Here is a 27,850-nt window from a genome sequence, read left to right as displayed (position 1 = left end):
AAATATGGTACTGCGTAAGTGCGGCTTGGTCAATTCATTATTTTATAGATAAAAACTGCAACCTTTTTTTTCTCAAGGTGAAAAAACTAGATGAAGAAGTAATTGATATTGGGAGAGAGTTCCAGATTTTGAGACCTTGGTAAAGGACTGTAAATTGCTTTAGATTTGTTCGACAAGAATAGCCCACTTTAAAAATGAGTGATAAGCGGTTGTTGGATTGTTTTGGGGGACGATGAATGCGATGATAATAGCCAACGTCCCCCAAACCTTCCCACAATCGCTTGGACAGCTACTCTCGACCCAGGCTATCACTCTTTTTCAAAGTGGGCTATGCGATCGATAGTGATTGCAATTGGCTGTTCTGGTGCCATAATTATGCACTTGGCTACTTGATAAAAACAAATTCAAAAACATTGGAGGTAATAATTGATTTTGATAATAAAACATAAATTTGGCTATTTGGAGTGAATAAACTTGATCGTGAAACTAAGGATAATATCATGACTTGAGTTACATAATTACATTGAAAAGAGCCAATAATGTTACTCCTTACATCTGTTGCTGAACAAAAGTCTCTCAATATTGTCCCTTTAAGCGGAGTTCGTTATCGAGTAAACTGAGTTCCTTTGTACAAACCTTTTAGACTAATAGCAGGTTTACTTCCGGTATGGGACGTTAAATACATGGCCTAAGTTAACGAAAACAGGAGACTGATCGAGTCTTTTTTACAATAAAGCTTCCTCTCCATTAAGTGGTTGTGTTACTGCGTTACGCATTTAACCTATGGTGCAACGCACTTAACTTTTCTAGTTTACATTCGTTTTACGTTTCCGCGAATTAGGTAACCTTTAGCTGTAAGAACACACGAGATTACCCTTGGAGGATGTTGAAGAGGTATTTAGTGCGAAATGGGATTTGCCCTGTTTTCTTTGAGGAAATGAGAGTTTGAAGAACTGGGAATAGGATATGGTTATTAACTTTGGGCGCTAGTTATGGGAGGCTGAGGCAAAATCTGGGTTGGCTGGGAAATCGGATTCCCCACCACCACCACCACCGTTCAGAACTTTCTACATAGCCCTATTTTCAGTTCTCGAAGACTGCTTCAGTGAGATTATAATTTCACTTTCAAGCTGGTCGTTGGCAATTTTTTTCAGATCAAAGAACGCACAATGATGCAGATTATGTTATAAAGTGCAGAGCCAAGGAAAAGACCAAGCAGTTGGCGCGATGTGCTCTTGGCTTTATCCATGATTTGGAAAGCAGCTGGGTGGAAAACTTGGAATTTGTACTTTCCAACCGCGGTACGAACGAGGTCAATTTCTGTATCATCTGTTGAAATAGCCATCATTTCAAGCTCCGCGTATGTAGCCTCGTACAAGGCGTTCAACGTCTGCAGCTCGTTGATGATCTTCTGTTTCTTGACAGTTGGAAGTGACATGTGACTGACCCACTCGTTCTGGAGGTAGACGACAATGAAGGGAATATCAAAGATCAAGCAAATTATTGAAGCGCCTAGACTAGCAGCTCCAGTTAAGCTAAACAGAAAGATGAGTACTATGAGCCACAACGGAGGAACGCGATAAATCGGTAACACTTCCCTCGGATAGAAAGGCCTGCTCTCCTCGATAAAGATGTTCGTGTAGCGATGTACGGACTTTCTCGGAATATCCACCTTGTTGCCATAACTTGCAATTGTTGTTTTCTTAATCTGAGCGCTCGTTACAGGCATTTTAGTAAGGTAACCTACAAGCAGAAGGAACGGAAAGTTGTAAAATGAAATCAAACATAGCATAGAGTTAAATTTCTTTGTCGTATCAAGATACCATACCTCGTTCAGTGGGAAATTGTAGTCGTACTCTAAAGATTCCTGACTTCAATGCGTTGCTATCACGGAAAGAGGAATTATTGGAGGAAATCTAAAGAAGTTACGACGCACAGTACGTTTCGCCACTTTACGATAAATAATACAACGACAACCTATTGTAGTTAACAAGGAACGCTTGTGGTGTTTGTCAACAAAGCCTTTCTAGGAAAACTGTATCAGGATCTAAACTTCCGGCTTCATGTCCCAGGGACTCCTCCCACTCTTGTAAACATTTTCACGGAGTACCAATTAAAGGCACCCATTTGCTGTCTCATGGATTGCGTGTACTTCGCGTCTCCTCGCAGGGGTGATGTGTTTTGCTCGCTCACGTGTTTCGCCCAAGGTATCACGTGTATGATTGAAAAGATATTCTGCGCAGCTTCAGGTACAATATGGATAAAAAAGAAAAATTTCAACGTGTGAAATAAATGCCTTACATGTCGAAAATGCTGCATTCCTCGTATTTTTATGTGGGATAAAATTAACTGCGTCCTGAATCCTGATAAATTCTTTAGTAAAAAGAATTCCCTTCTGTCATTAACGCTTTTATTTGTAGAATTATTTTAAGGAAGTAGAAGAAATAAGGAAAAAAGCCGAGTCAGGACAACGCCCAAATAAAGGACCCGGAAAACGGCCGAGGAACGATGACTGGTCGCTATTGAACCTGCATTGTCTGAAGTCGGACATTTATCTCACAGCGTTGAAACTTACATTTCTCGTACACTCGCTAACTTCAGTTTGAAAACCAAAACGACGATAAAGATCAAAATAAAACCGTTGGTTGAGAGAAGATTTATTTTATGTTTTATTACTGAACATTATTAATATAAGGGATGAGATTAAAGGAAAGTATAGGCCATTTTCTACGACGGCGTCGTTTACACAACTACCAGAATCCTTCAGTTTGTTGTTTTCTCTTGCAAATAAGGGATCTTATTCTCTAAACCTCACTGGAATTAGAAAAATTAAGACTGAGGATTCTGGTAGTTATAGTAAAATAACGTCGTCACGAAAATTGCCTATTATGACCCACTTTGCGCCCTAGTACCGATAAACATGAATGCTGGCTGTCGTTAAAAGGCCTCTTGCTTGCCGAATCGCTCGCATAATTGTAAACGAACCAGTTAATTTAAACCTTTGTTTTTCCAGTTTTGCTTTGTAAACAAACAAGTTGCTTTAAAGGCACATAGCCATTATGCTCATGGTCGCTTTGGTTCTACTTCAAACAAAAACACTGGCGTCAATGTTGAAAGTTGTCTAGATTTACTTCTAGTCTCGCTCATCCCTTTTTCATCAATCATTTTTAAACAAATCGTGACCATAGGGTAATGTTTACTGCTTTAGGTGTTCACAGGAGCCCAGCTGTTCAAATCTCCATTTTGATGGTTGTCGGTTGTTAAACTGGCATGGGCAATCAATTGCTGTCGTCAGATTCTCGACAATTATCATATTTTTTCTGAAGTCCCCGCAAGGATTTGTTAGAGTATACGGTCTTCCCCAGAAGATCAAATCCTCTTTGAAGCTGATCATCAGTAACTGAGCTGAAACAAACTCTGTGCTGGGTTTGCTGACCGGTGCGTAAACCGGCGGTGAATGCGTCTCAGAGGGTTTTTGTCAGCTTGTTGAAAACAAAGAAAGTTTCCGACTACTCGATGGTGAGCGAGGAACGTTGTTATAGTCAGTAATATCAGAACCCGAAGATCTCCGAGTGAACCACGAAAACCTCCGAAGTACCGACTGAGATTTAGTCTCTTCAACTTTGTCGTCGTCTTTGTGAAGAATAGCGTCGGCAGCGCTCTTGAACACTTCCTTCACATTCCAGCGGGTCTTGGCGCAGCATTCAACATAGTCACGTGCCATTGTAGACTGAGCAACAGAAATAGCCTGAAAACCAAGCATTAAAACATTTATAATTATTCGATAACATTTCACTCTTTTTGCGGTCTCCCTACTCTGAAATACCAGAATTCCCTTTACTATATAAGGTGTTAGTGCAAAAGGACAGTGTCGACATATTTTATTATCTGAATTATTTTACGTGACTTGAGAGCGTGACTTGGGTGCGTGACTTGCAAGTACCTAGAGCAGTATGTTGCCAGTACCTAGTTTATACACCTGAGTGAAGAGAGACAATGTGGAGCAAAGTTTTTTGTCTACAGAAACAACACAGTAATGCAGAGACCAGAAAAAGGGGTAAGTAACGTGGGACAAGTAAAATGAGCTTAATTTCAAACTATCTTATGATCACACATTCATGTGAGAGACACTGTACTGTACCTCGGCTCTACTGATGCTGTCATTCTCTTCCGTCCCTTGTCCTGGTACAGTCAGATAATACTGAAGTGCAGTGTCAGTGCGCAGGTCATTCTTACAACCAATCAACAAGTAAGGTACTCCTGGGCATGCGTCACTGATTTCAGGTACCCACTGCAAAATATACGAAAACATTGCATGAGAGCGTGACTTGAGTATGTGACTTGGTTGCGTGACTTGGGCACGTGACTTGAGTGAAAGAAAGGCGTAACTTTTTCTTCGTTAGTAGCTGAATTCACTAGGAACCAAAGATATCGAGCAATGTTTATCCATTAATTTTCCCTTTATGTGTCCAGTTTCTTCGTTTCCGTCGTTTCTACTGCGGTAACCGTAAGGATCGGTCTTGCCTTCTATTCAACAATTACATTAGGAGCTCAAAATTTTTATGTCATGTTTAAAACACAAGCAGCAGTGTTTTATCGGGATTTAAAACCACGAGGCGCTGCCGAGTGGTTTTAGACCTGATAAAACAAGTGCTACGAGTTTTTTGAACGGCTTCCAAAACATTCCTGGAAAAGCGTGTGTCAAGAGAGTTCATAACAATGATGCTTTTGTGAACGTTGGAAATTAGCATACGAGAAAAACATTTTAAAAACACCGCATGTTAATAAGGAGGAGGTTTTATTGGGTTTCAAAACCACTGCACGTGTTGTTTTATCGATCATTTGATAGGTCAATGGGCTATGAATTATTAATGCATTCTTGAACGCGCGATAGTTGATGAGAGCGGCGAAGCCAGTGAATTTTGTCAAGGCTTTGCTTTGATGAAGAGGCCAAAAGCGATTCGGAAATGTACTGTTATGTACCTTGCTGACCACACTTTGTAAAGATGGCGGGTGGCCGATATCAAAACATATAAGTATGACGTCAGAGTCCCGGTACAGCTCTCTTCTTATGCTTTCGTAATCATCCAGACCTGAAGACAAAATATGAAAACAGTATTAAAATTATAGAACTGTTCTAAATGTGTTAAAAAAATAGCATGGGGAATTAGGGTCAGCCTCGTACTTAAGATTTATTTAGGAAGACTATGCTAAGTAATCAGTCCATTTAGTAAAGCTTTATAATTACAACGCCAAACTGCACATGTATATACAATTTACTATAGTGTACACATTTGCCATGAGCCCTGGCGGTTCTCGTTCACTATCGGTTGATCGCCGGCTTCGATCGGAGGAAAGAGAAGGAAAGAAAGATCCCGAACAAGTGATCTCGTCCCGAATAAATGGTTTATCTCAAGGAATGTTATAGAAAAGATCGGTCACGGTGTCGGCGAAAGAGCTATGACCCACTCAATTTACCTCATAATCGCTTGCAATATTCACTTTCAAAAATGAGTTTATTTGATAAGTTATTGCCATGTCTGGTGGTAACAGGCTAGGAGTTATATAGATAAAGCAGAACTTAGAAAAACGTTTTACATAGAATGTATGAAGCATAATCTGCAATTAAAGATAAATTTCTTGGCGCCGGGGGAAGCACAACTGATGAAGCACTGAGTACCGACCCGCCAAAGCGTTTCTTGTGTACGAGTTCTTAGCATCTCTATTTTATGCCCGCGAGTGGTGGGAAAGATCATATTTCTGGCAATAAACTAATGTTTCTATCGTCAATTGTTTTCTAAAAAAAATTAACATAAAGAGGATGATAGCTAAGTTAATATAATGAGACAAATAAGATAGGTGACGGTGCTAATTTGGGAATACAGTAAAAACCCGCGTGTAAGAACCTACTTTTTTAGAGTTTGGCAAAACAGGTTCTTATATTTTGGGGTACTTACTGGCATTTTAGGCTAAGTAGGTTCTTAATTAGGTTCTTAATTTTTACGGAGTGGATAATACTGTAGTATAATATATGGTTTGTTCTTCATTATAAACTGTTACAGTATTTTATAGAATAAATGCTTATAATCAATTGTAACCGAATTGTTTTATAACAACAGTTCACATTTAACATACATTGTGCATTTTTAGTTTCACTGTGCAATTTTTTGATCTCTAAAGACAACCTTTTTGGTAAAATTTTATAAATAAAATAGTTTAACCCCGCATATAAGAACCTGTTGGAAATTTTTTTGGCTAAACAGGTTCTTATATTTTGGGGTATTAGAGTAGCCAATTTCTGCCAGGAGGTTCTTAATTTTCTAGGTTCTTACACGCGGATTTTTACTGTAACCATTTAGTAATTGGCGTCTGGGTTTAGCATCCAGTCATAAAACACACAATGTTTTCAACGTACGCGCGCCTAACTCGCGCTAGTGACGTTAGAAATTATGCGCAGTAAGAAGGCACAATGCAATTCAATGGCATCACCTTAAAATGATAAGATCGACAGGTATTGTTCACTGGTTAAAGATAGTAGCTGCTTAGGAGGCTAGAAAACGGGAATTGATAACAAACTGAACCAACGACGGAAAAATCAACCTCCTGATGCAGAGGTCAGTGCCAGTTGCAGAATTGTCACTAAGTAGGTTCTTCGTGCGTTTGCGCGACTGAATTTACAAGAAAAACTAACATCTTCGTGCCGTGCTATCAAGTTAAAATCATCGCAATATCAGTATTTTTGTTTCCTTACCAGATATCTCCCACAACATAAGTTCAAGTCTGCTTCCTTGTGTTATGATGTCTGCTACGCATTCGTCAAATACACAAGATTCCTCTGCCTGCAAAGGATATGAAGTACAGCATTACATGAAAGATCCTTCACTGCTACGTTGGTAGATGAAACTGCTATACAATATTTGGCCATTCACGGATGAAAGTTAATGGACAGAAGGTTTCCCGTCCTTGATGTTTTTTTTCCTTTACACTAGGCGAGGTTGAACGTTTGGGACCCCGACATCAAGAATGATATTGGAAGGGAAGCTACTCACGACTACCATGTAACAATCTGTGGTAATGCTATGTTATGATCCTGGCCACGGTTGTTTCAAGAATAGATAACGTTACAAAGTGAATAAATTGCTATCCAGCGGATAAATGTGTCAGTTAGAGTACATTTTGTCCGCTGGATACTGAGTTATCCACACTTGAACAACTGGGGCCAGGATGTAATCAGTTTATTTTCATAGGGGTCCGCTCGGAGGTTTAATCCCGTACCTTTTGTCATCCGAACTCTTGTCCAAATGGTAGTACCCCCTTGATATACATAAAGCGACAACATGGAACCCCTTGTTAAGCATTAAATACGCCAAAGACGACTGAAGAGTATCCCTTCGGTTGACATAACAGCAGGTCTTATTCACATGACAGTAAGCGTGCTCTTTGCTATTTAAATTCAGTACACAAGGAATTTCTAGCTAGGTTTTGCTTTCCTTTCGGTCGGTTCCGAGTTTTTTTTTTTAAATTCTGACATGTTAAAATTTGCTACCACCGTAGCAAACATCTTTAGGGTGGAGCCCCTCTTATGCCTCGCTTTATGGAGTACCCACCTATCCCCCCTCCCCCTTTCCAATTTTGATGTACAAGGTGGTTCAAGCTTTTGAACATGTCAAAAAAATAATAAAGTAGGGCAATTGAAATGAAGGTTTTAGAATACTCTGGTACCTTGAACAAAGCTACTTACATCGAAGTCGCTCTTGACAAGTGCGTTGAGCAAACTTGTTTTACCACACTGCCCGTCTCCTACCACTGATAACTTGTAACGCTCTGTTGTGTGACATGGGCATTCAACGAGCAGTTTTTTTCCTTGTTCACTCTGTTTGGATCATAAATAAACAACTTAAAAACTGTTTAGGGTTGATCATTATCTCCAGATTTCAACCGAAGGGGCGCAAAAAGAGTGGAGTTTCGTTTAAGGCCTGTACAGGCCCGCAAATATAATAATGATCCCCGACCCGATCCACACTAATGCGTTTTCGTTTGAAAACGCGTACTTTAGTTTTGATACGTTTTCGCCTATCATCCACACTAAAACGCCCGAAAACGCCGATGAAAACAGTGACTTTCGAAAACAGTTGCAAAAGTGGAGACGTTTGAAAACGTATCACTTTGAAAACGTTCCGTTTCTAGTGTGGACAGGTGAAAACGGAGACTTTTGAAAACGGTGACGTAAAAAGCGTCACATGCCATTGGTTAGTCCAAATCGGAGCATCTATCCAAGATGGAAGATGGTTAACACATGCGCAATCCCAGGTCCCAGTCGTTTTCATCGTTTTCGAGCGTTTTGGTGTGGACAGGTGAAAACGATACAAAAACGCTTGTGTGAATAAAAATATTTTACTTCATTTTCGTCGCGACGAAAACGGATACTTTTGAAAGCGCATAAGTGTGAATGGGGCCTAAATCTACGCGGTTCTCGGATTAAGAGATTGAAATGTATACCGCTCGAGGCTACACTTATTAAGATGCTAAGCCCACAAGGGACATTTTGCATAGGCTCTTCACTGGGAATCCATTTTGCGCAAAGTAGACATAATAGACAGAAGTGACCACGTGACCATGTTTATCCTTCATTTGCCGCTCGCTTTTTTCAGTTTCTCACAAAATTGAGTGTTTTTGCGTTAGAATTAAAGGTCAGAATTATCTTGTACTATTTTCATCTACGTACTCATACAGTCAACTCTCCGCTAACGGACACTCTCGTAAGCGGACAGCTCTACTTACGGACGGCTTTTTAAATCCCCGTTTTTGCCTCCCAGTCAAACTTTCTATTTACACATTCCCGTAAACGGACACTCTCTCGTATGCGGACGCGGACACTTTTGAAAATGAAAATTGGATTTTTCTTTTGTTTACGCTCTCTCGTAAGCGGACGCACCATGTACGTAATTGACTCTTGGCAATGAAATTTGTCTTTAATTTGCAATAAATCAACAAAAATATGACCTTTAACATAGCAACAGAACAGCGGGGATCGCTTTTTACAAATTTCAATTTGTCCGCGGCAAAGCAAGCTGTCCGTTCGTTTGACATTAACAAGAATCCGACGAAACATTTGTAGTGTCACGTTAATTATGGCCTAGCCTGTTCACGGACGTTTTTTTTTTCGTAAGATATTGGCGCTCGCCAATATCTTACGAAAAAAATAAACGTCCGTGAAGGGGCTAGTTATGGCCACGTTCGTCATGGTCTACTTTACTTCTTGTTTCTGTTTTCAATCACTGATTGTACCGTTGAACGGTTTGTTAAATGTAGAAGAAATACTGTATATATATTTTTTCGAGTTTTAACATTTGACATCAATAAAGAGTTTCGCTTTATATCTTCAGTTGCTATTTTTGTCTACGCAATAAAACACGATTAACACCCGCTAATTAACTCTCCCGTAAGCGGACATCCACCCTATTTTTCTTTGGTGTCCGCTTACGGGAATAATTCTCGTAAGCGGACAGCTCTACTAACGGACACGTTTTTCAATTCCCGAGGCTGTCTGCTTACGAGAGAGTTGACTGTATTTTCAAGAAAACATAAAGGCGAATCTCACGTTTGCCGTTTGCCGTAAACGTGTGGTGCTTTATCTCTCTCATTTCTTTGTAAGCGTACGTTGACATCGATCACTTAATGGGGTGGTCGAGACATTATGCTTGCTGTAGTTCTTCGTTCTTGGAACGTTAGAGTAGTTGGCCGTTATAACTGATCGAATGTTTTTGTGATTTTAGAAACCCTAAGTGTGTGAAAATATGTTTGACAAGATTCATTAGTCTGGTCCAGAATGTTAAGTATCTCGAGCTTTCAATTTAGTGTGCTCTTCACCTAAACTGATAACTTTCCAACTTTTCACTAAAGCAAAGTCAAAATCGGCTACGCGTATTTTGTTTACGTTAAATTGTTCCCTCCAGTGCACAGTAATTTAGTTTGTTTCAGTCGCATTTCTCAAATAATTCAATCACAAATCACAGATTTTCAAATTCCACTGGTAAAACTCAGTGAGCTTTGTTCAGAAAAAAAAAAATCTACCTATTTATTTAAATAGGCCACGACACTAATACACACTTTTTTTTAACTTCGCGCGCGCTACGAAAGCTGCCCACATCACGGCACTGAGCATTGACCCTGAAGTCAGAATGTGCGATGCAGTAAATGTCTTTTTAAACTGAGTGCATTTAACTACCTAGCCAGTTTGCAGACATTCAACTCAGAACGAAAACCAAACATGTATCGTTATATTAAAACTGGGGTGATAAAGTTCAGTACTTAATTCCGATTAAATTGTACCACCTGTTCCTTCATGACAGCAGCCATCATTGTATCCAGCAATATCTTGTATTCTCAATATTATTTTCTTTCTTATAAATGACACAAGTACCAATATTTTCATTTTAATGTTATCAGGTGAAAGTCCTATTTCAGCACAAAATTTTTATTCATCATGTTGTGTTGATCCAAAGTAAAGGAGAAATCTTACAGTCTGTTTGTGAAGACAATGCCGTTCCTAATCGTGCTAAGTCATTTTGTTCTTATTTAATACCTTCAGGAAAAGAAACGTTTTCTCGTCAAAAGCAAATACATATACTTGCTCTTTTTCCCTTTCAATAACGATGCAATGGCGACGAAGTGTAATCACTTAAACATTTAATATGCTAAAATCGACGAACGAAGCAAAACGAAAAATGAAAATGGCAGCTAACCTTGAACGACACAGATGGAAGGCTGACTGCTCTTTGCTTACGATGCTTGTGTGAATTCATCATCACGAGCGATTCCCCGTTGATGGACGCATCAAGTAGAAATGATAGTGTAAAAACGTTTGCTAAGTATACGAAAACCTTGAAGGCGTTTAAACGTAATCGCTTAAGTAAAAATCATTTGTTAGCTTATTCAAATTCATAATTATTCATTGCGCTGCCTGGCAACATTTATATTTTCGGTCGATCGAGTCCCATTTCCTGTCGATCAAATGGTTTATTAACAGCACAATTTACCGTATTTCAGTTCCAGATATGTAAATTATATCTTTTATCGAAATTAACATCAGAAGCACCTGTGTGAAGCACAAGCTCGGTTTGGGATGCTACTTTTCTGAACTTGTAGCATGGAGATGATTATACAATGGAATAAATTATTTTTGTTATTTTAGGTTCTTTCTTTCTCAATCCTCTTGCTCTGCTTATGGTAATGTTAAAAGGTACGATTTTTGACGCAATAACATACGCATACAGACACACATACATACATACTTTATTTGATAAAGCAAGTTAAGTAAGAGAAATAGCAGCAATTGCTGATGTGGACCCGAGACCTACTATAATCACAAATAAATACCAAATCATAAATAATAAAAATAGTAAATAAAGCATAGGAGGTATTTACAAATATAGCACATATATTATTACCGTACAACAGAGCGCGGGCAACTTTTTACGAAGCAACTGTGTTTCGGCAACACATTGCAAGTTTTGGACCTTAATCTTCAAAACCAAATAATGCCCAACTTAAAAGTTGTCCGCGCGCTATGTTGCGTTAAAAATCGTGGTTAAAAAAAAGTAAAAAAAAAAACTTCTCTCGTGTAACATTTCACCTTTACTTTCATAAATAGTCTTCATGCAATTAAAGTACCCAACTCGAGTTTTATATTTATCCTCAGCAAGAAACATTGACCAAAACAAACTTCGTAGCATTTCTAAATTTCAATCGTACCCGCTTCAGTATTCAGTTAGGGTTCTTAAAAAAAATTCCCTCAAATTATTTCCCTCTACTTTGCGTCAAATTAAAAGCCTTCATACCCCAACGGTAATAGTGATTAACATCTAAATTCTTCTGGGTAATATCAACTTTATAATTAAAAAAATCGCAGGGAGGGTACCTCGGATTTCAATTGCGGGGATAACGAATGGCTGCAAAAATCAAAACCCCAAAAAATCCCCAGGGCTTCCAACAAAACCCAAAAAAATCCGAGAACCAAACATTAACCCCCAAAAAATCCCATGCCGAATTTCCGAGCCTTAAAAATTTTCAGAAAGCATTAAATGATATAACGCAAAAAGTAAAAACATTAGAAATTGAATGTTTGTGTTTATTTATTCATCATACCATCTGAAGTAATCTTTCCTGCATCTGGTAGTCATTCTAACAACACTCGAGACACCCAACAACATCTTCTGTTACATTATGCAGAATGACAACGCGGCCGGAATACGCGGGCACTGTACACCACGAATCTCCAGATTGTTTTGAATACCCAAAAAAATCGCTACTTAAATCAAACCTCCAAAAAAAAAATACTTGCCAAATTTTGCTACCCAAAAAAATCCCAAAATCGAAAATTTCAAACCCCAAAAAATCCTTCGATCATCCCCGTCTATTGAAATCCGGAGTACCCCCCCCCCCCCTCCCCCTCTGGGAAAAAATACAGCAGGTCAGGAGAATAATGGCACTGATCAACAAAGAAAACAGGCTTGGTGCTAATTTAAACACTTTCGCCTGACTACAACTATATAAAATACCTAAGGATGAATTGAGAGAATTTATATCGCGATATTGAGATATATGCAAAATCTAGGTTACAGGTGTACTTACGTTGGATTATTTTTAAACAAATGCCTAAGAGTTTATCGTCATAAGTCAGTCTTCAGACTGAAGCTGCCTTGTATTGACTTCTTAGGAAACAACAGGAAACAAGCCTTCTACAAATGCATTCGTTGAGACAGCTCTAGATCCGGAAATTCAGTAATTATCCCAATATAAAGGATTCTTTCCGGAGCTTATTTTTGGCTTAGTATTTGATTTCAGACTTCGTCGGATTTGATAATAAAAACAGATTGAAACACTAAATAAACAGATTAAAACAGCTACTCTTCTGGCTTGTTTTCTGAGGAGGTTAAACATCGGAAGGATTTTAGAAGATTTTCGCGTCTGAGACAGCAGAAGGGTTTATATTTGGAGTTTTCGGCAGCTTAAGGTTTTAATGGTCAATCTACTTATTTGTAATGCTCGCAGCCAGTTACACAGTTACATCGCTACACTGACAAAGCACGGCTCAGAATAATGAAATTTGTCGGGTTTGTTCTGTTTAGAGATCTGACTGCAAGTTGTACGCCCCTTTAAAGACGGTGCCTACTTTTGTTACTGCGCATACGTTCTGCGCTTCTCGAGATACTCGGGTTTCCTATGGGTGGTGCCCACTAATACTGGGATATTTTTACGCGGTTTAAACTGAAGTATGCGGAGAAAGCAGAACTTAAAAACCCCGAAATTATTGTCATGCGGTGTTCCACAACGAAAAATTCTAGCACCTCTTCTATTTTTGTTATATATCAATGACTTACCGAATTGCTTGCAGTTTTCACAGACTAGGATGTACGCTGACGATACCAGCTTGACGTTTGCTAGTACTGACGTTAACCATTTGAATAATTGTCTTAATTATGATCTAAGCAAAGTGTATACTTGGTTATCAGCCAACAAGCTTACTTTAAACCTAACAAAAAGGGAGTTTATGCTAATTGCATCTAGGCAGAAGTTATCGAATATTTCAGAGAGACCCTCTCTAGCTATAAATGACATGGCTGTGGAACAGGTAGCATCAGCCAAATCTCTTGAGGGACGTCTACATCGACCAAACTTTAAATTGGGAATGTCATATTGGAAATATCTCCAAAAGATTGCTTCCGCCATTGGTGCAATTAAGCGCATAAGACATCTAATGCCATTTAATATTTTAATCAATGTTTATCATAGCCTTGTTCAACCTCGCTTTGATTATCGTAATGTGGTGTGGGGAAATTGTAACAAAGGCCTTTCTGATAAGCTTCAAAAGCTTCAAAATCGCGCAGCCCCGGCGCATTTTGATGTCCGCTGGATATGATAGTAATTTGGATGATTTGTTCCGGGCACTAGGGTGGCGAAAACTCTGTCATCAAAGATTGGATAAAAAAACCCATTATGATGTATAAAACTTTAAATGGGATGACTCCAGAATATTTAAGATCAAGTTTGTTTTTCGCGATAATTTGAATTCTTATCATTCAAGGAATACTGAAAACACGCTAACTCTTCCACAACCGCGCACTGATTATTTGAAGAAAAGTTTCTCATACAGTGGAGCTCAGTTGTGGAACAGTTTACTAATAGAATTACGGCAAACAACTTCCTTGAATGACTTAAGGACTAAATTGAGACGCCACAGTTGTAAGTAACATTTTTAAACACGGCCTCCAAGAAAGCAGCATTTATTGTTTAGCTTTGTTTTGTTATTTTTAACTTTTTATAATCCTAGTCGGGTAGATAGATAGTTGATAATGATAATTAAGTAGCTGATGGAAAAGCCGTGTATAAATAAAGTTATCCTATCCTATCCTATCCTATCCTATCCTATCCTTAACAAGTGCTCTTGCTATGCAAAAAAAAATTTTGGGGTAGCCATGCAATTTCCGAACAAACACCAAGCATTGCTTTGTATTTTTCTGTTATTTTTTTTTTTTAGAATAATTGTTGCTCACTCGAGTCTAACTGAAATGAGTTGTTACCACCAATTTTCTTTTTGGATTGCTAAGATCTGCGTTCCCCGCATAGTCATAAACCAAACGGAAATACTCCTTTATTAGTAAGTCTGTCCTTAAAAGCTAATTTTAGAGCTACCAAAATAGTTTTTACAGCTGTCTCAACCGAACAAAAGGAGACCAAAGTGACCTGAGAAGCTGAAAGTCAGGCTAACAAAAATGTTTTACCATGCCATCAGGCTGACAAATCAGTTGTGTTTAGCAATTGCGGTGGTATTGTGTCCGCGCGCCTATATAACGGATGAAGTCAATGAAGAGGGGTCGCGTAATGATGCATCACTTTCTTGCATTATTAAGGCTCTTCGCTTATACTTCCAGAAAATATTAAATCATAGTTCGCTCTAAAATTATAATTAATCAGTATTTTACCCATACTAAAGTACAATTGTTATGTTGCTACACGCTGAATAAGGCAGTGTTGTTAAATATTGACCGTAAGATTGATAGAAATGACATTATCATTGTATGCCGGAGAGGTTCTTTGGGAGATTTATCTATTAAGAAACCATCATTCTACTTTCCTGATATTTCAGAATCAGTGCCCAAAATAATTTACGGATTTTGAATTTTCACAAATAACTTCAAAGTTTTTTTAAATTAAATATTTAACATTCCAAAACGTGGCTTCATTAGCGCCTCATCTGCCCCCATTATAAAATACTTTGACAGCTCAGTTACCAGTTTATTATGCTAACCCTTTCGTCAAAACTTAAATTCCTATCGCTGAATTCCTTACCACAATTTTGTACTATTTTGCGGATGGCAGCAATTCCAAACGTTAGCATTTTTACGTTTGAAATAACGACGAGTTAATTAATATAAGCAAAAAAAAAAATTATGACTGTTGTCACTGGCAAAGTTTACTTTCAAGGCTTAATAAAAGGACCCATGAATGAACGAGTCTTAATCGTTGGCGCTGTTCCAGCGCAATTTTCATGAAATTTGCTCTTCGCTGGACATAATATTCAAAGAATTTTACTCCTGTAATGCAATCAAGACGGCCCATTGGAGTGAAAAGAATAATTTTCCTTTGAACAGTGAATTAGCAAAATATGAATATATACGCATGATGACAATAAAATCGAGCCAATATTTCTAATGTCGCAGTATATCCACGCTGATGCATTTAATCTTGACCGCAAGTTCCACAAGCATTTGAAATGCGGGCTCGATAATGTAAAGGAACACGCAAAGAAAGAGAAGAGTACTGCTTCCGATTTTAAATCTTTCATAAATAATTTCTGCTCTTTGATTTAAGGACGGGCAGCAACTCAGCGTGGAGAAGTGTGGGTGGGAAAAAATAGAATAGAATAATTACTTTGGGCCAGCCTTACTTCCCACACGTTTTGGCTCATGCAGAGAACCAGTTGTATTCCGGTTCACTGGCCTGCGGACATTTAATATGATGCAAAGGCAAACTTTTGGAAAACTTTCCCTGAATTTTCAGTCGACAGTTTTCAGCCGATGTTTTTTGAAACCCTTGTTGATGATTTCATAAAATTTATCACCTCATTATTTCATGCATGAATGAAACAATAAGGTTTAACTTCCACAACGTAAATTAACTCGTGTGGTTTATACGACGAAAGGATTATCTCGGTCTTTTATATGTTGATATTTCAGGACCACGTTAAGTGCCATTCGGCCAACGGGATTAGGGATGATGATGAATGCTGGTACAGTGAAGTCAGAAAGGAATACTTGGAGTGAACTGGATTCTTCTGTCTCCATATTTACTCAACACTCGATTGCATGTCACAAAAAGAGAAATGACGTGAAACTGGCCAAGTGAACAAAACAAGTCAGGAATTGAGGACAGGAGTCAAGAACGAAAAAATTCGTCCCCCGCTGGGTTGGAGTATTTTAAGACGTTCTTTTGTTTGAGGTAATGTTCATTATCTCCAAACAAAATTTGTGCTCAGAAGAGTACTCAAATGCAGATAGGAAACCGTTTCAAGTTCCGCATCACGTCTTTACCACATAAGTAGTCAATGCCAGTTCCAATATTCCACCCACTCGGCAAAAACTATCAGATTAAAAACGACAACCTGGTTTGATAATATTATCAGAGACACGGAGCCAGACGATAGATATACGTGACGAACTGGAAGCAGAGCCACAATCTTTGATAAAACTGTCTCGTGACTAATCTCGCTTCCCTGAATGCGGCTTTTAGTGCAGGTTATGAATAAGAACAATTACATACTAATTAGCGGATGTAAAAGCACTCATGAAGTGTTAATCTAACGAACGTGATTGAAAAGTTATACTCAAACAATGTTGGTAAAATCATTACGCAAAACAAAATGACTGCCCGTATCGCCCAAATCAGAAGAATTAATATCATGAAACGTTGAATATAACGGTGAAACATAACGGCATGAATGTCGAATTTGATTCGCGCGTGTTAAACTATTTACGTTTTCAAATGTGTTGAATTCCAACACAGCACATTAAACACATATATAGACTTTCATAACACACGTTTACTTTCAACAAGGTTACTCGCACTGACCTCATCAATTGGGACGGAGTTAGTGGAGTGTCTGCGGCGAGGTGCTTCTTCCAGTAAAGATGTCAAATGTTCACGATCTAAAGTCGGTTCCGATATCACTGGGAGAGCGTTTCGTCTGCGTGCCATGCAGAAAAGTCATTGATCAGAACTTCAATGAGCCAGGATCCCTGGTGAAACTCGTCGAAATTGTTTCACGTGATAACTAAAAGAAGCGGAGATGACGTGCGCGTACACCCCGCGCAAACTCGTCTGTTTTGAACCGGTTGTTCAGTTCAGTTGCTGCTTATCAATCCCCAAACTGATCCTGTTTGCATAAATCTTCTCGGCTGTTCCATCTCATCTGTCATCAAAGCTCTCTCAGAATTTAAGGGATCTGCTCGATTTAAGCGAATCTGAAGTGTTGATTTGATGTCTGTCTGTACTGCACTCAGAGGGAACCAATCTTGTATTGTGCTGACACCCAGTTTCCTTATTTATGCTTATATTCTTAGTTTCGTATTTCAACCAACTTTACCTGTGCCTGTAGTCAGTGGAGTGGAAAGCTTAAAGATCTGGTCTCGCTTGAGGCGTTACAGAGCTAATCGTTTTATAATTACAATCTTCGGTATAATAAAGACATTTTTTGTTCGCCATTGTGTTGCTTTTGTAAACACTCCTCGTACAGTAAAATAGCTCCCTGCCAGCTGCGACGAAAAGATTTTAGCCATCAAATTTTATCAGATCTAAGGACCCTCATGGGTAACCTCAAAATTCCCCTACAAAGATAGTCTCTGACAGCAAGTATTTCCAAGGATTCATGGAGAAAATATTTTGTTTACAAGTTGAATATTTTAAAAATGAGCTTTATGCATCAGTTGCACAAAGTTCATTTATTCGTGACCGTGATCAACAAAACAATCAAACCCAGGCCCATGTCGACCGCAATGGAAAAATCCTGGGAACGAGGTTGCCGTAATGGCTCAGTCAATTCCAAACGTAACCCTTCTCCACAGCACGTCTCCCCCCTCCCTGCCCGAGTATTTGTCGGGCATTTGTCACTTTCTCTTCGCAGAATAGTCTAGTTTACACTTGGGTGCTTTGTAACTCTGGCCCTGAAGAAGACTAGTTGTACTAGTTGAAATATTGGCCCAAATAAATAAGTAAAGTCTAAGCAACAACCGTGGACGATAATCCTGCTGGTATACATTGGATCAATTGTTGATCTGATCGGCTTAACAAATACAAATGATAAAAGAAGCAGAGACCGATACAACGTAGAATTACGGTTTAAAGGTTACTATATTTCGACTGGCCAAACCAGCCTTCTTCAGGTACAATGAAAATTTACATTGGGATATACGCTTATATAGCTAACAAATATTTGCGCAATAGCGGAACTACGTTTAACTAAATTGATTGACAGTATAAAAATATGAAGCAAATGAAATAATAATAACAAAAAAATAAGTAAATAATAAAAGGAAAAAAGCTAGTAAATTTCTTCGCGAATATTAAGGCCATGTGGAAAAAGTGTTCTGCCTTTTGAGATTAAAAAGGCTTTCCTGGCCTTACGGATTGAGTCTCGGTTAGAGTAGACTTTTTCTATGGGGATTAATTGCATGTCGTTAGCGGTGTGGCTAGGAGCGGTGAGGAAGTGTTCTGCGGCTGTGGTGGGTTTAGATTTAGTGTTAGGGTTTATCTATGGTGCGGCGGTGTTCATTAAAGCGGTCTTTTAAGCGTCGTTTAGTCTCTCCTATGTATTGTAAACTCTACGTTGTATCGGTCTCTGCTTATTTTATCAAATAAATAAGCCCTTTGCCGTGGTGTCAGCCCATCAGTTTGGTTTGTGTGCTCAGTGACCTGGCCTTTTGGTAGAAACGAGGCTTCAGTTAACTTTGTCTTTGATACAAACCTCAGTACTTCTAAAATGTAAAATACAAAGTAGTCCGCATAAGAACAAGCACATTCAGATTTACACTAATAAAGAGTACAGGGAGTTTTTATCAAAACAAAGTCATCTTCAGCCTCGTAACCCACCCACGCCATAACAAAGGCGTATGCGTTAGCTGAAAGAATCAAAATGTCTATCAAAAATCGCGCGCGCACTACACCGGAAATGGAACGGAATTTTGCTCGGTGACCAATCTTGAGTTTTTGCACTTCAGATAGAGACGTTTGGGAGAAACTTATCCAGTATAATTTTTTGTAGGTGAAAAAATGCCTTTTTGATATAACACAAGATTTATTCGATACGATTTGTCACATTGCCAGAGGAGTTAAAGAATTAAAGGTGCTTTCCAACAAAGCAATAAAGTCACCGACTTAGTTTTTGAGATATTTTGCAGAAACTGTAATTTAGAGGTCCTTTTTGTTCAGTTGACCTGTTGCTATGGTAACCGATATGACGTCAGAACTAGCCTTAAACTTTTGCCCAACAACTGAGTTACAAAGATGTTTATAGTTTGTCCACATGATCAAATACAATTTTTGTAATTTTTCATCATCAGTTGCAAACGCTATAACACTGAGAAACCACAAAACTGAATGCAAGGCTGGCACTACGGCAAAGGGCAGATTTATTAGTGGCCAATATTTCGACTAATAGAATTAGTCTTCCTCAGGGCCAGAGCTATACTGAAGGAAAATATAGTAACGGCCCCTTAAATTAAAGTTTGAAAAAATACATGGAAAAAAATGATCGGCTAATACATGATATGAAAACAGCGTACTTGTAAATATGAGATAACAAAAATATAGTAACGGCTCCTAAAATTAAAGTTTGAAAAAATACATGGGAAAAAATGATTGGCTAATACATGACATGAAGACAGCGTACTTGTAAATATGAGATAACAAAGATATAGAAGTGTATAATCAAGGTTCAGTGTTCTTTTTTCCTGTTAATGCCTTCTGGAGATAACGTTTTCCCTCTATAAATTAGAAAAGCCTCGCGTGCCTTACGGCGGGAGGCATTGATGGTGGGGTTGTAGTTCGAGAGGAATGAGTCGTATGTCCGCAGAAGAGTGACCTGGTAAGTTGAGAAACCCTTACGGGCCTCCTTAAATATATGTAATGCGACGAGATGCTCACTCGTACTTTGACCAAGGAGGACTGGAATGACAACGGCGTTTTTCGTGACAAGCTTGGAAATGAAATTTCGCTCCATGGCAACGGCGCGTACGGTATCAGTCAAAGTATATGGCCTTGATAGATCTATAGCGAGTAGCGAAGTCGATCAAGTGGCGAGATCGTCGTCATGAAACTACTTAAAATCTGGGGATGGTGTATTATTTAATAAGTGACACAGGCATACCCGGAAAAAATCTGAGTGCTCCTATCAGGAGTCGAAACTAAGACCTTCCGATGACCAGTTCGGATGCTCTACCACTGAGCTACAGGAGACTCGTCGGAGCTAAGGCCATTAAACTAGGTTCCTGGGACAAACATCCTGCATACTGCGAGGATTGGAATGTCATGTATGGCACATCTGCAATGTAATAAACGTGATCATAAAAATCTGATCATCACGAGCCGAGCTAATCTCGTACCCAGATCTCAGTCGGTTCGGAGATGTCGAACGTGGGAGATCTGGGTACGAGATTAGAATAAAATCTGCAATTCCACAGCGACAAACCAATGAGTGGTGCCGGATCACTTGTAGACCTGGATCAGCAAATTATCTCAAATACAAAATGTTAACGGCAGACTGATCCCAACGGCGGAGGTGACGAGCTTGAGAGAACAAACAACAAAAGCTAGAATAACTGAAATATATTTGTAACCCAACATCGATGAATAATGCGGAACAAACTGATGCTGAAAGTACCAACACTGTACGCAATGTCATCACTGCTCCTTCCTATCCTCCCAACAGAAATACAGCCAACTCCACTCCTAGAACACCAACAAACGTCAACCAACACAAAAAAAATCGCAGAACCCGCTCCCAAAACAATAACATATCACAACCACTACAAGACAAGGAAACAGTGATCAACCTTTCTACTGTACGACTTTCAAACTCTGAGACCAAACTATTATCACGAGGACTGACCTTCGTCCCCACCCCCAAAAGTGTCAACTGGTCAGAAATACAAGCAGATATCAACGATTTTGCAAGACGTTTACGACTAAAAGAATTCTTTCAACAACAACAACAACACCTAACTGATCCAAATCTTTCATCTGATCATGAAGTCAAGCGCTTCAGATGCAAGGGATCATGGACTCCTTCTAATGGAAGAGACATAGCCCTTGACACTTTTATCAATGCAGTCGAAAATGAGATCATGACCTCAAAACCAGCCACTATCCACAACAATCTCTCTATGGAAGAACGCACAGCTCTCACAAAACTCAGGAAACGTTCAGATATAGTCATCAAACCAGCTGATAAGGGCTCTGGAACTGTTATAATCGACGACTCCTGGTATGTTGATGAATGCCGCAGACAGCTCAATGACACTAAATATTACCAAAAACAATCTTCAGACCTTACAAGCAAAATACACGAACGCGTCAAAGAATACACTACCCGTTTACACAAAAATGATCTCATTGACTATGAGACATTTAAATACCTCTCATCCAACTCTGATCCCAAGACTGGTCGTTTCTACATTCTTCCCAAAATCCACAAACAAGGTAACCCTGACCGACCCATCATATCCAGCAATGGCCACCCTACTGAATGCATTTCCGAGTTCGTCGATTACCACCTAAAGCCCCTTGTTCAGAATCTTCCTTCATTCATAAAAGATACTACACACTTTCTTCTTTAACTCGAGAAACTGGGACCTCTACCGGAAAACGCCCTCCTTGTCACCCTGGATGTTTCCTCATTGTATACTAACATTCCTCATAACGAAGGCATCGAAGCCTGCCGCCATTTTCTAAATACTCGTCAAAACAAATCCCTTCCTGCTGAAAGTATATGTGATCTCATAAGAATGATTCTAACAATGAACAACTTTTCCTTCAAAAACGAACACTATTTACAAGTACACGGGACAGCTATGGGAACCCGCATGGCACCTTCATACGCTAATCTATTCATGGGTAAATTTGAACAACACGCCATTGAAAACGCTCCTCTCAAACCGTTCGTTTGGTGGAGGTTCATCGATGATGTCTTTATGATATGGACAGAAGGAGAGGAACACCTTAAAGATTTCATCAGATACTTAAACTCTATTCACGCGAGTATCAAATTTACCCATGAATACTCAAATTCCTCTCATCAGACACTCCCTTTCCTAGATGTCCAAGTCCACCTCAGCAACAACCACATCCAAACAGATCTCCACACAAAACCCACAGACAAGCATCAATACCTCCTCAAAACTTCATGCCACCCGAACCACACTAAACAAACTATTCCATTCAGCCTTTTCCTGCGAATCCGTCGCATATGCTCTACTGACGCTTTCTCTGATAGACGAAGCGAAGAACTCATCAAGCACCTGGTCCAACGTGGTTATAGCCGCTATTCCCTACAAAAAGATGCAAATCGCGTACGAGCCATCCCACGTCACGCAACACTACAGCCACAAGAACAGAAAGCCACAAAAACAGACAGAACACCCTTCGTCATATCCTTCCATCCTGCTCTTCCCAAAATCTCATCTATTGTGAAAAAACATATCAACATCCTCCAGTCCTCCGCCAACTGCAAACAAGTTTTCCCTCATCCACCAGTTATCGCCTACAAATGTAACGCAAGTCTACGTGATCTCCTGGTCCATTCCGAGCTACCTCAAAACAAGCCCTCCAATCAACAAACCGCTGGAATTCATAAATGCAACCACCCACGATGCCTAACTTGCTCATTTCTCCAAGAAGGTCAAACGAACTACACTTTTTTCAACACTAACGAATCATGCAAAATTACTGACTACATATCTTGCAATTCCAAAAACCTAATCTATTTAATTCAATGTAAGAAGTGCCACTCCCAATCAGTGGGGAGACAAAGCGCAAACTTAATGAACGTTTCGGGGACTAGCATCGCAGATCTATCCTGAATCACCATCAACTACTCAACCCTACTCCTGTCTCGCTACATTTCAACCAACCTGGCCACTCAATCAACGACGTCCAACTAATCCCGCTTGAACTTATACGCAGCAAACGTGACTCAGCTAGAAAGGCTCGTGAAGCTCATTTAATCAACAAAGCTAAAACATTGCACCCTCTTGGTATAAATAGACGTTACGAAACACGCCAACGACATGTCTCACACTTGTAACTTAGTCCTAAACAACCAATCATTGTCACGCATTTTATATTTTAAATCTTCTTTGTAACGATCCTTTTATGTTTCTCACTTTTCTTTTTCGTTCAAACCCCGAGGAAGGTTTGAATTGCAAACCGAAATATCGGGCAAAAAAATTTGTTTTTTTAAAAAACAAATATATTTCAGTTATTCTAGCTTTTGTTGTTTGTTCTCTCAAGCTCGTCACCTCCGCCGTTGGGATCAGTCTGCCGTTAATATTTTGTACGAGATTAGAGCCGAGCCGGACGGGGGTAAACTTACTGAATGTTCGCGAATTCTGGTTGCTATGGGGTGACATCACAAACCTGCTTAGGAGCCGTCAGTCGTCATATTCGATTAGCGGTTTCATTGTAGGGGCTTCCTCCTGCTCAGAAGTTTCTTTCGCGCTCGAGAAGAGTCGAATAAGGGACTGGAGACAGTAAAATAACGAGGAGCACGCGGACCGAGCGGAGGTTCCAGCGCGCGCGGCCGCGCCCCTTTTTTCCATATTTTCCGATTTTCGTTCCTTTTTTGTAAAGCAGCTTCTGCGAAAGAGAGAGACGTTACCAGCTGATTTGTTTTTCGAATGACTGAAGATTATAAAAGCACCCCTTGACTGCGGACAACTTTCCTTCGCAAATACTTCTCATTTCACTGAGAGGAAAGTTTGGGAATTTCATTTCTTTGTTTTCATTCACTGATCTGTCATTCGCTGCGTATAACTCAGAAAAACTTTCGGTTTCCTTTATTATTTTCTCTGGGCCTGTAGTCAGGGCACCGTCACTCGTAGCCTGATTCTCAGACGGTCCAGGTCGCTCACGGTGGACCTGGACCTTCTATCATCTTTTGAATACAGCTTTTAGTAGCCCAACGTGTGGCCTAATTGCTGTTGGCTGAAGCAGGGAGTGGGCTTTTCAAACTTTCCTTTAGCAAGAGTTGTAGTTTAAGGACGGTGCCTACTAATATCGAAGTATTTTTGTGCGGTTTATGACTATGCAGGAAAAGCAGATCTTAGGAAGGCCTACTGGAATCCAAAACGAAAATTGGGGGTAGCCACGCATTTTTCAGATATAATTAAGCAATAATATCTCTAAAAAGGGCCAAAATATGAAGCAATGTATGGGATTTTTTTCCTAAATTGAAGCTCTGAAAAATGCATGGTTACCCCCAATTTTCTTTCGAGATACCAAAAGCGTTTGCTAAGTTCTGCTTTCTCCGCATAGTTTTAAACCGCGCAAAAATATTCCTGTATTAGCAGGCACCACCCATAGGAAACCCGAGTATCTCGAGATGCGCAGAACGTATGCGCAGTAACAATATGTGACCGGGTCACATTAAGTCTATTTTAGTTTCAAGTCCAAATTATTTTTGCATTGTTTAATTATTCTGAATTAATCATTATTTAGTTATTTTCCTGAATTTTCTGGTTTCATCACACACTTTAGTTTGTTGTGTAATAGCTACTCCCACGTATCCTGTTTTAGTAGGTTACAGATCAACCTTGCCTTTTATGGTTTAGATTTTGTACTTTAGACTACTATAAGTTAGCCTCCTTTTGGCTCGGTTAGTTCAGTTCATTAGTCGGTTTCACAAGAACAAGTCACCAAGCAGGACTGAAGTCCCCAAGTTGTAATTCAGATGTTTATAATTTATCAATAACCCTTGTGTTACTCGTTCCCGTTTTTTAGACGTTCGACCGCGTGATTAATAAACTCGTAAATCTTTTACTCAAATCTATTGTTCCTTGCGTCGACCGTTCTCCCGTCTTACATTTTGGTGTCAGAAGTGGGATTTGAGTTATTTAAGTAGAGTTTAAGAAACGGGAACGAGCTAACCTATCAGGGATGTCAACGACGGAACAACTCCAAGCTCTCACAGAGAAGTTGGCTGCACTGGAGGCCCAGCTGAAGGCGCAACCAGGAACTGAGGCCGCTGGTCCCTCTGGCACAGCTCCTGGGCAGATCACTGTGAAGGTCCCCCGCGAGCGGAAACTGCGCAAGTTCGTGGGTAGCCGTGACGACCACTTGATAGAAGACTGGATCCTTGATGCGGACCGAGCCATCACGGGCATGAGCAACGCTGAGGCTGTGGACTTCCTGCTGTATCATCTAGATGGGGCTGCCAAGGAAGAAGTGAGGCTGAGACCACCAGAGGAGCGCACCAGTAGCGCGGACGTTTACAAGATTCTTCGCAATTCGTTTGGTGAGGGGCTCACACCCTACCAGGCCATGCAAAAGTTCTACGAGAGACGCCAGAGGGAGAGGGAGACCATACAGGAGTACTCACACGCTCTTATGGTCCTCCTATCCAGGGTTGAGCGACTAGCTCCTGAGAGCGTGGGTGATAGAGACCAGCTTCTCCGTGACCAGTTCACTGGGAATCTTTATGATCTCCAGCTGAGACGGGACATCAAACGTTGGCAGCGGGAACACCCCACCAGGACCTTCCAGCAAGTTAGGGAGGAAGTGCAACGCTGGGTGGATGAGGATAGCAGACCCCCGCGACGAAGCGCTGTGGCACGTGAAGCTGCTGTTGAAGATCCTCCAGACCAGGCAGTTTCTTGTGAAGTCAAGGAGACAGCTAGTCTACAGAAGGTGGTCAATGACCTTGTTGCAGGCCAGAAGCTGCTTGTGGACAGCCTCCAGAAGCAACAGAAACTTCTGGCTGACCACATCCGTAACCAGCAGGCAGTCCTGGACAGACAGCAGAATGCTATTCAAAGCCTGATGTCATCCAACCAAAACTGCTGGCAACCCGGCTGTTATGGTTGTGGATCAAAGCAACACTTGCAACGAGACTGTCCAAGTAACCAGCGGAGAAACTGGGGAGGTGGTGGTAAGAAGAGTGCCCCCAATACCAAGCCACCAGCGTTAAACGAGAAAGCTCCACGGCAGTGAGCCATGCCGTGGAGGAAGTGAACAGTGGCTCTAAACCTCTGCCTGACGACAAGCACACGCCAATTCACATGGTTGGTGGTACCCCAACAGTCCAAGCAAAACTTGGTGGTATTGACGTGCTGTGCGTGGTAGACTCTGGTTCCATGGTGTCTTTTGTTACGGAAGAATTCTATAAGAAGAAACTCCAGCCAACCTGTGGGCGCGTACAACAAGATGGGCGAATGCTGACCCTGCGTGCTGCTAACGGGCTCGAGATTCCATACCTGGGATACCTTGAACTAGACGTAGAGGTGGATGGGGTGAAGATACCCAGGTGTGGAGTACTCGTCTTGAAAGACACCCCTGCCACTGCGAATCAGAGACGTGAGGTACCTGGACTCCTTGGTACTAATGTACTGGCGCAGATTCCCAAGTTTGGTGACCTACTCCAGCAAAAGACTCATGTCAAGACAAGGAACTCAGAAACCCCCACCTCTGGTTTTGTGCGCGTTGCCGGAAAATACCCAGTTCTAGTCCCCCCAAATTCAGTAGCAAGTATAGCTGTGACTGGCCCAGCCTGTGGTCCTAACGCACTGGTTGAACCTCTCAGTGTACCAGTACCAGGAAACATCCAGGTAGCGAGTACCCTAGTTGATGGCTCTAAGACGTGCTTCTTGATCCAAGTGGTGAACTCTACACCAAAGGATGTGTGGCTACAGCCGAGGACACGCCTTGGAACGGTACGTGGTGCAGCAAAAGTCACCAGTGGAGACCAGCTGGAGTTTGATGTACGCAGCAATGAGGTGATAGTGTCCTGCCCTCTAGGAGCAGAGAGCCAGGAGCCTTCCCCACCAGAGCCTGAAAGCCCTGCAGCCCCCCAGAGCAAGCAAGATCTCCCTGCTGAAATCACCTTGACAGATTTCCCCGGAACCCCAGAAGAGAAGCAAGAAGCGTTGCGGATCTTCACTACCTATTCAGATGTGTTTGCACGAGATGGAGACAGTTTAGGGAGAACCACAGCCATTCAGCACCGTATACCGACATGTGATGATGTCCCAGTAAACCAACGCCACAGAAGGATTCCTCCAAACCAACTGACAGAGGTGAAGGAACACCTGCAAGACCTGCTAGACAAATGGGTCATTAAGCCGAGCCAGAGCAACTACGCCTCGCCGATTGTCCTAGTCCGGAAGAAAAATGGTGCCCTGCGTCTGTGTGTAGACTACCGAGACCTTAATCGCAAAGTGAAGCGTGATGCCTACCCTCTACCTAGGATAGACGAGAGCCTGGACGTATTGGGAGGTGCCAAGTACTTTTCCACCATTGATCTGGCTTCAGCCTACAACCAGGTAGAAGTTGACCCTGTAGACCGTCACAAGACAGCCTTCACCACCCCCTTTGGGTTGTTCGAGTACAACCGCATGCCGTTTGGTCTCGGAGGAGCGCCCTCAACCTTCCAGCGAGTTATGCAGTCCATCTTTCGTGATGAATTCCTGGAGGTCCTTATTGTCTACCTGGATGACATCATTGTGTTTAGCCAAGACATCAAGACCCACCTGCAGCGCCTGGAAATGGTGTTCCGTAAATTGAGAGAGCATGGACTGAAGATCGA

At 40.7% G+C, this 27,850-nt stretch overlaps 3 protein-coding genes across 3 annotated transcripts; 1 reads left to right on the top strand and 2 right to left on the bottom strand.

The window, feature by feature from the left end:
- Positions 1 to 334: 334 nt before the first annotated feature.
- LOC146450048 (uncharacterized) lies at positions 335 to 2,012 on the bottom strand. Its single transcript, XM_085100765.1, has 2 exons — positions 1,829 to 2,012; positions 335 to 1,743 (listed from the first exon to the last, which is right to left on the bottom strand). Exon 2 carries the CDS (start codon positions 1,727 to 1,729, stop codon positions 1,151 to 1,153), a length of 579 nt encoding a protein of 192 aa, XP_084956891.1. The 5' UTR covers positions 1,730 to 1,743; positions 1,829 to 2,012; the 3' UTR covers positions 335 to 1,150.
- A 629-nt stretch (positions 2,013 to 2,641) lies between these two features.
- Positions 2,642 to 17,419, bottom strand: LOC146450047 (uncharacterized). The gene is made up of 6 exons (XM_085100764.1): positions 17,131 to 17,419; positions 7,742 to 7,873; positions 6,752 to 6,839; positions 4,984 to 5,093; positions 4,142 to 4,291; positions 2,642 to 3,748 (listed from the first exon to the last, which is right to left on the bottom strand). Exons 1-6 carry the CDS (start codon positions 17,254 to 17,256, stop codon positions 3,479 to 3,481), a joined length of 876 nt encoding a protein of 291 aa, XP_084956890.1. The 5' UTR covers positions 17,257 to 17,419; the 3' UTR covers positions 2,642 to 3,478.
- Positions 17,420 to 24,677: 7,258 nt separating this feature from the next.
- LOC146450046 (uncharacterized) lies at positions 24,678 to 26,259 on the top strand. The gene has a single exon (XM_085100808.1). It carries the CDS (start codon positions 25,207 to 25,209, stop codon positions 26,257 to 26,259), a length of 1,053 nt encoding a protein of 350 aa, XP_084956934.1. The 5' UTR covers positions 24,678 to 25,206.
- Positions 26,260 to 27,850: the final 1,591 nt, after the last annotated feature.

Source organism: Pavona decussata, unplaced genomic scaffold (assembly GCF_977016875.1).
Source record: "Pavona decussata unplaced genomic scaffold, jaPavDecu1.1 SCAFFOLD_510, whole genome shotgun sequence".
NCBI classification, from domain to species: domain Eukaryota; kingdom Metazoa; phylum Cnidaria; class Anthozoa; order Scleractinia; family Agariciidae; genus Pavona; species Pavona decussata.
This window is presented reverse-complemented; position numbering and strand designations above follow the sequence as displayed.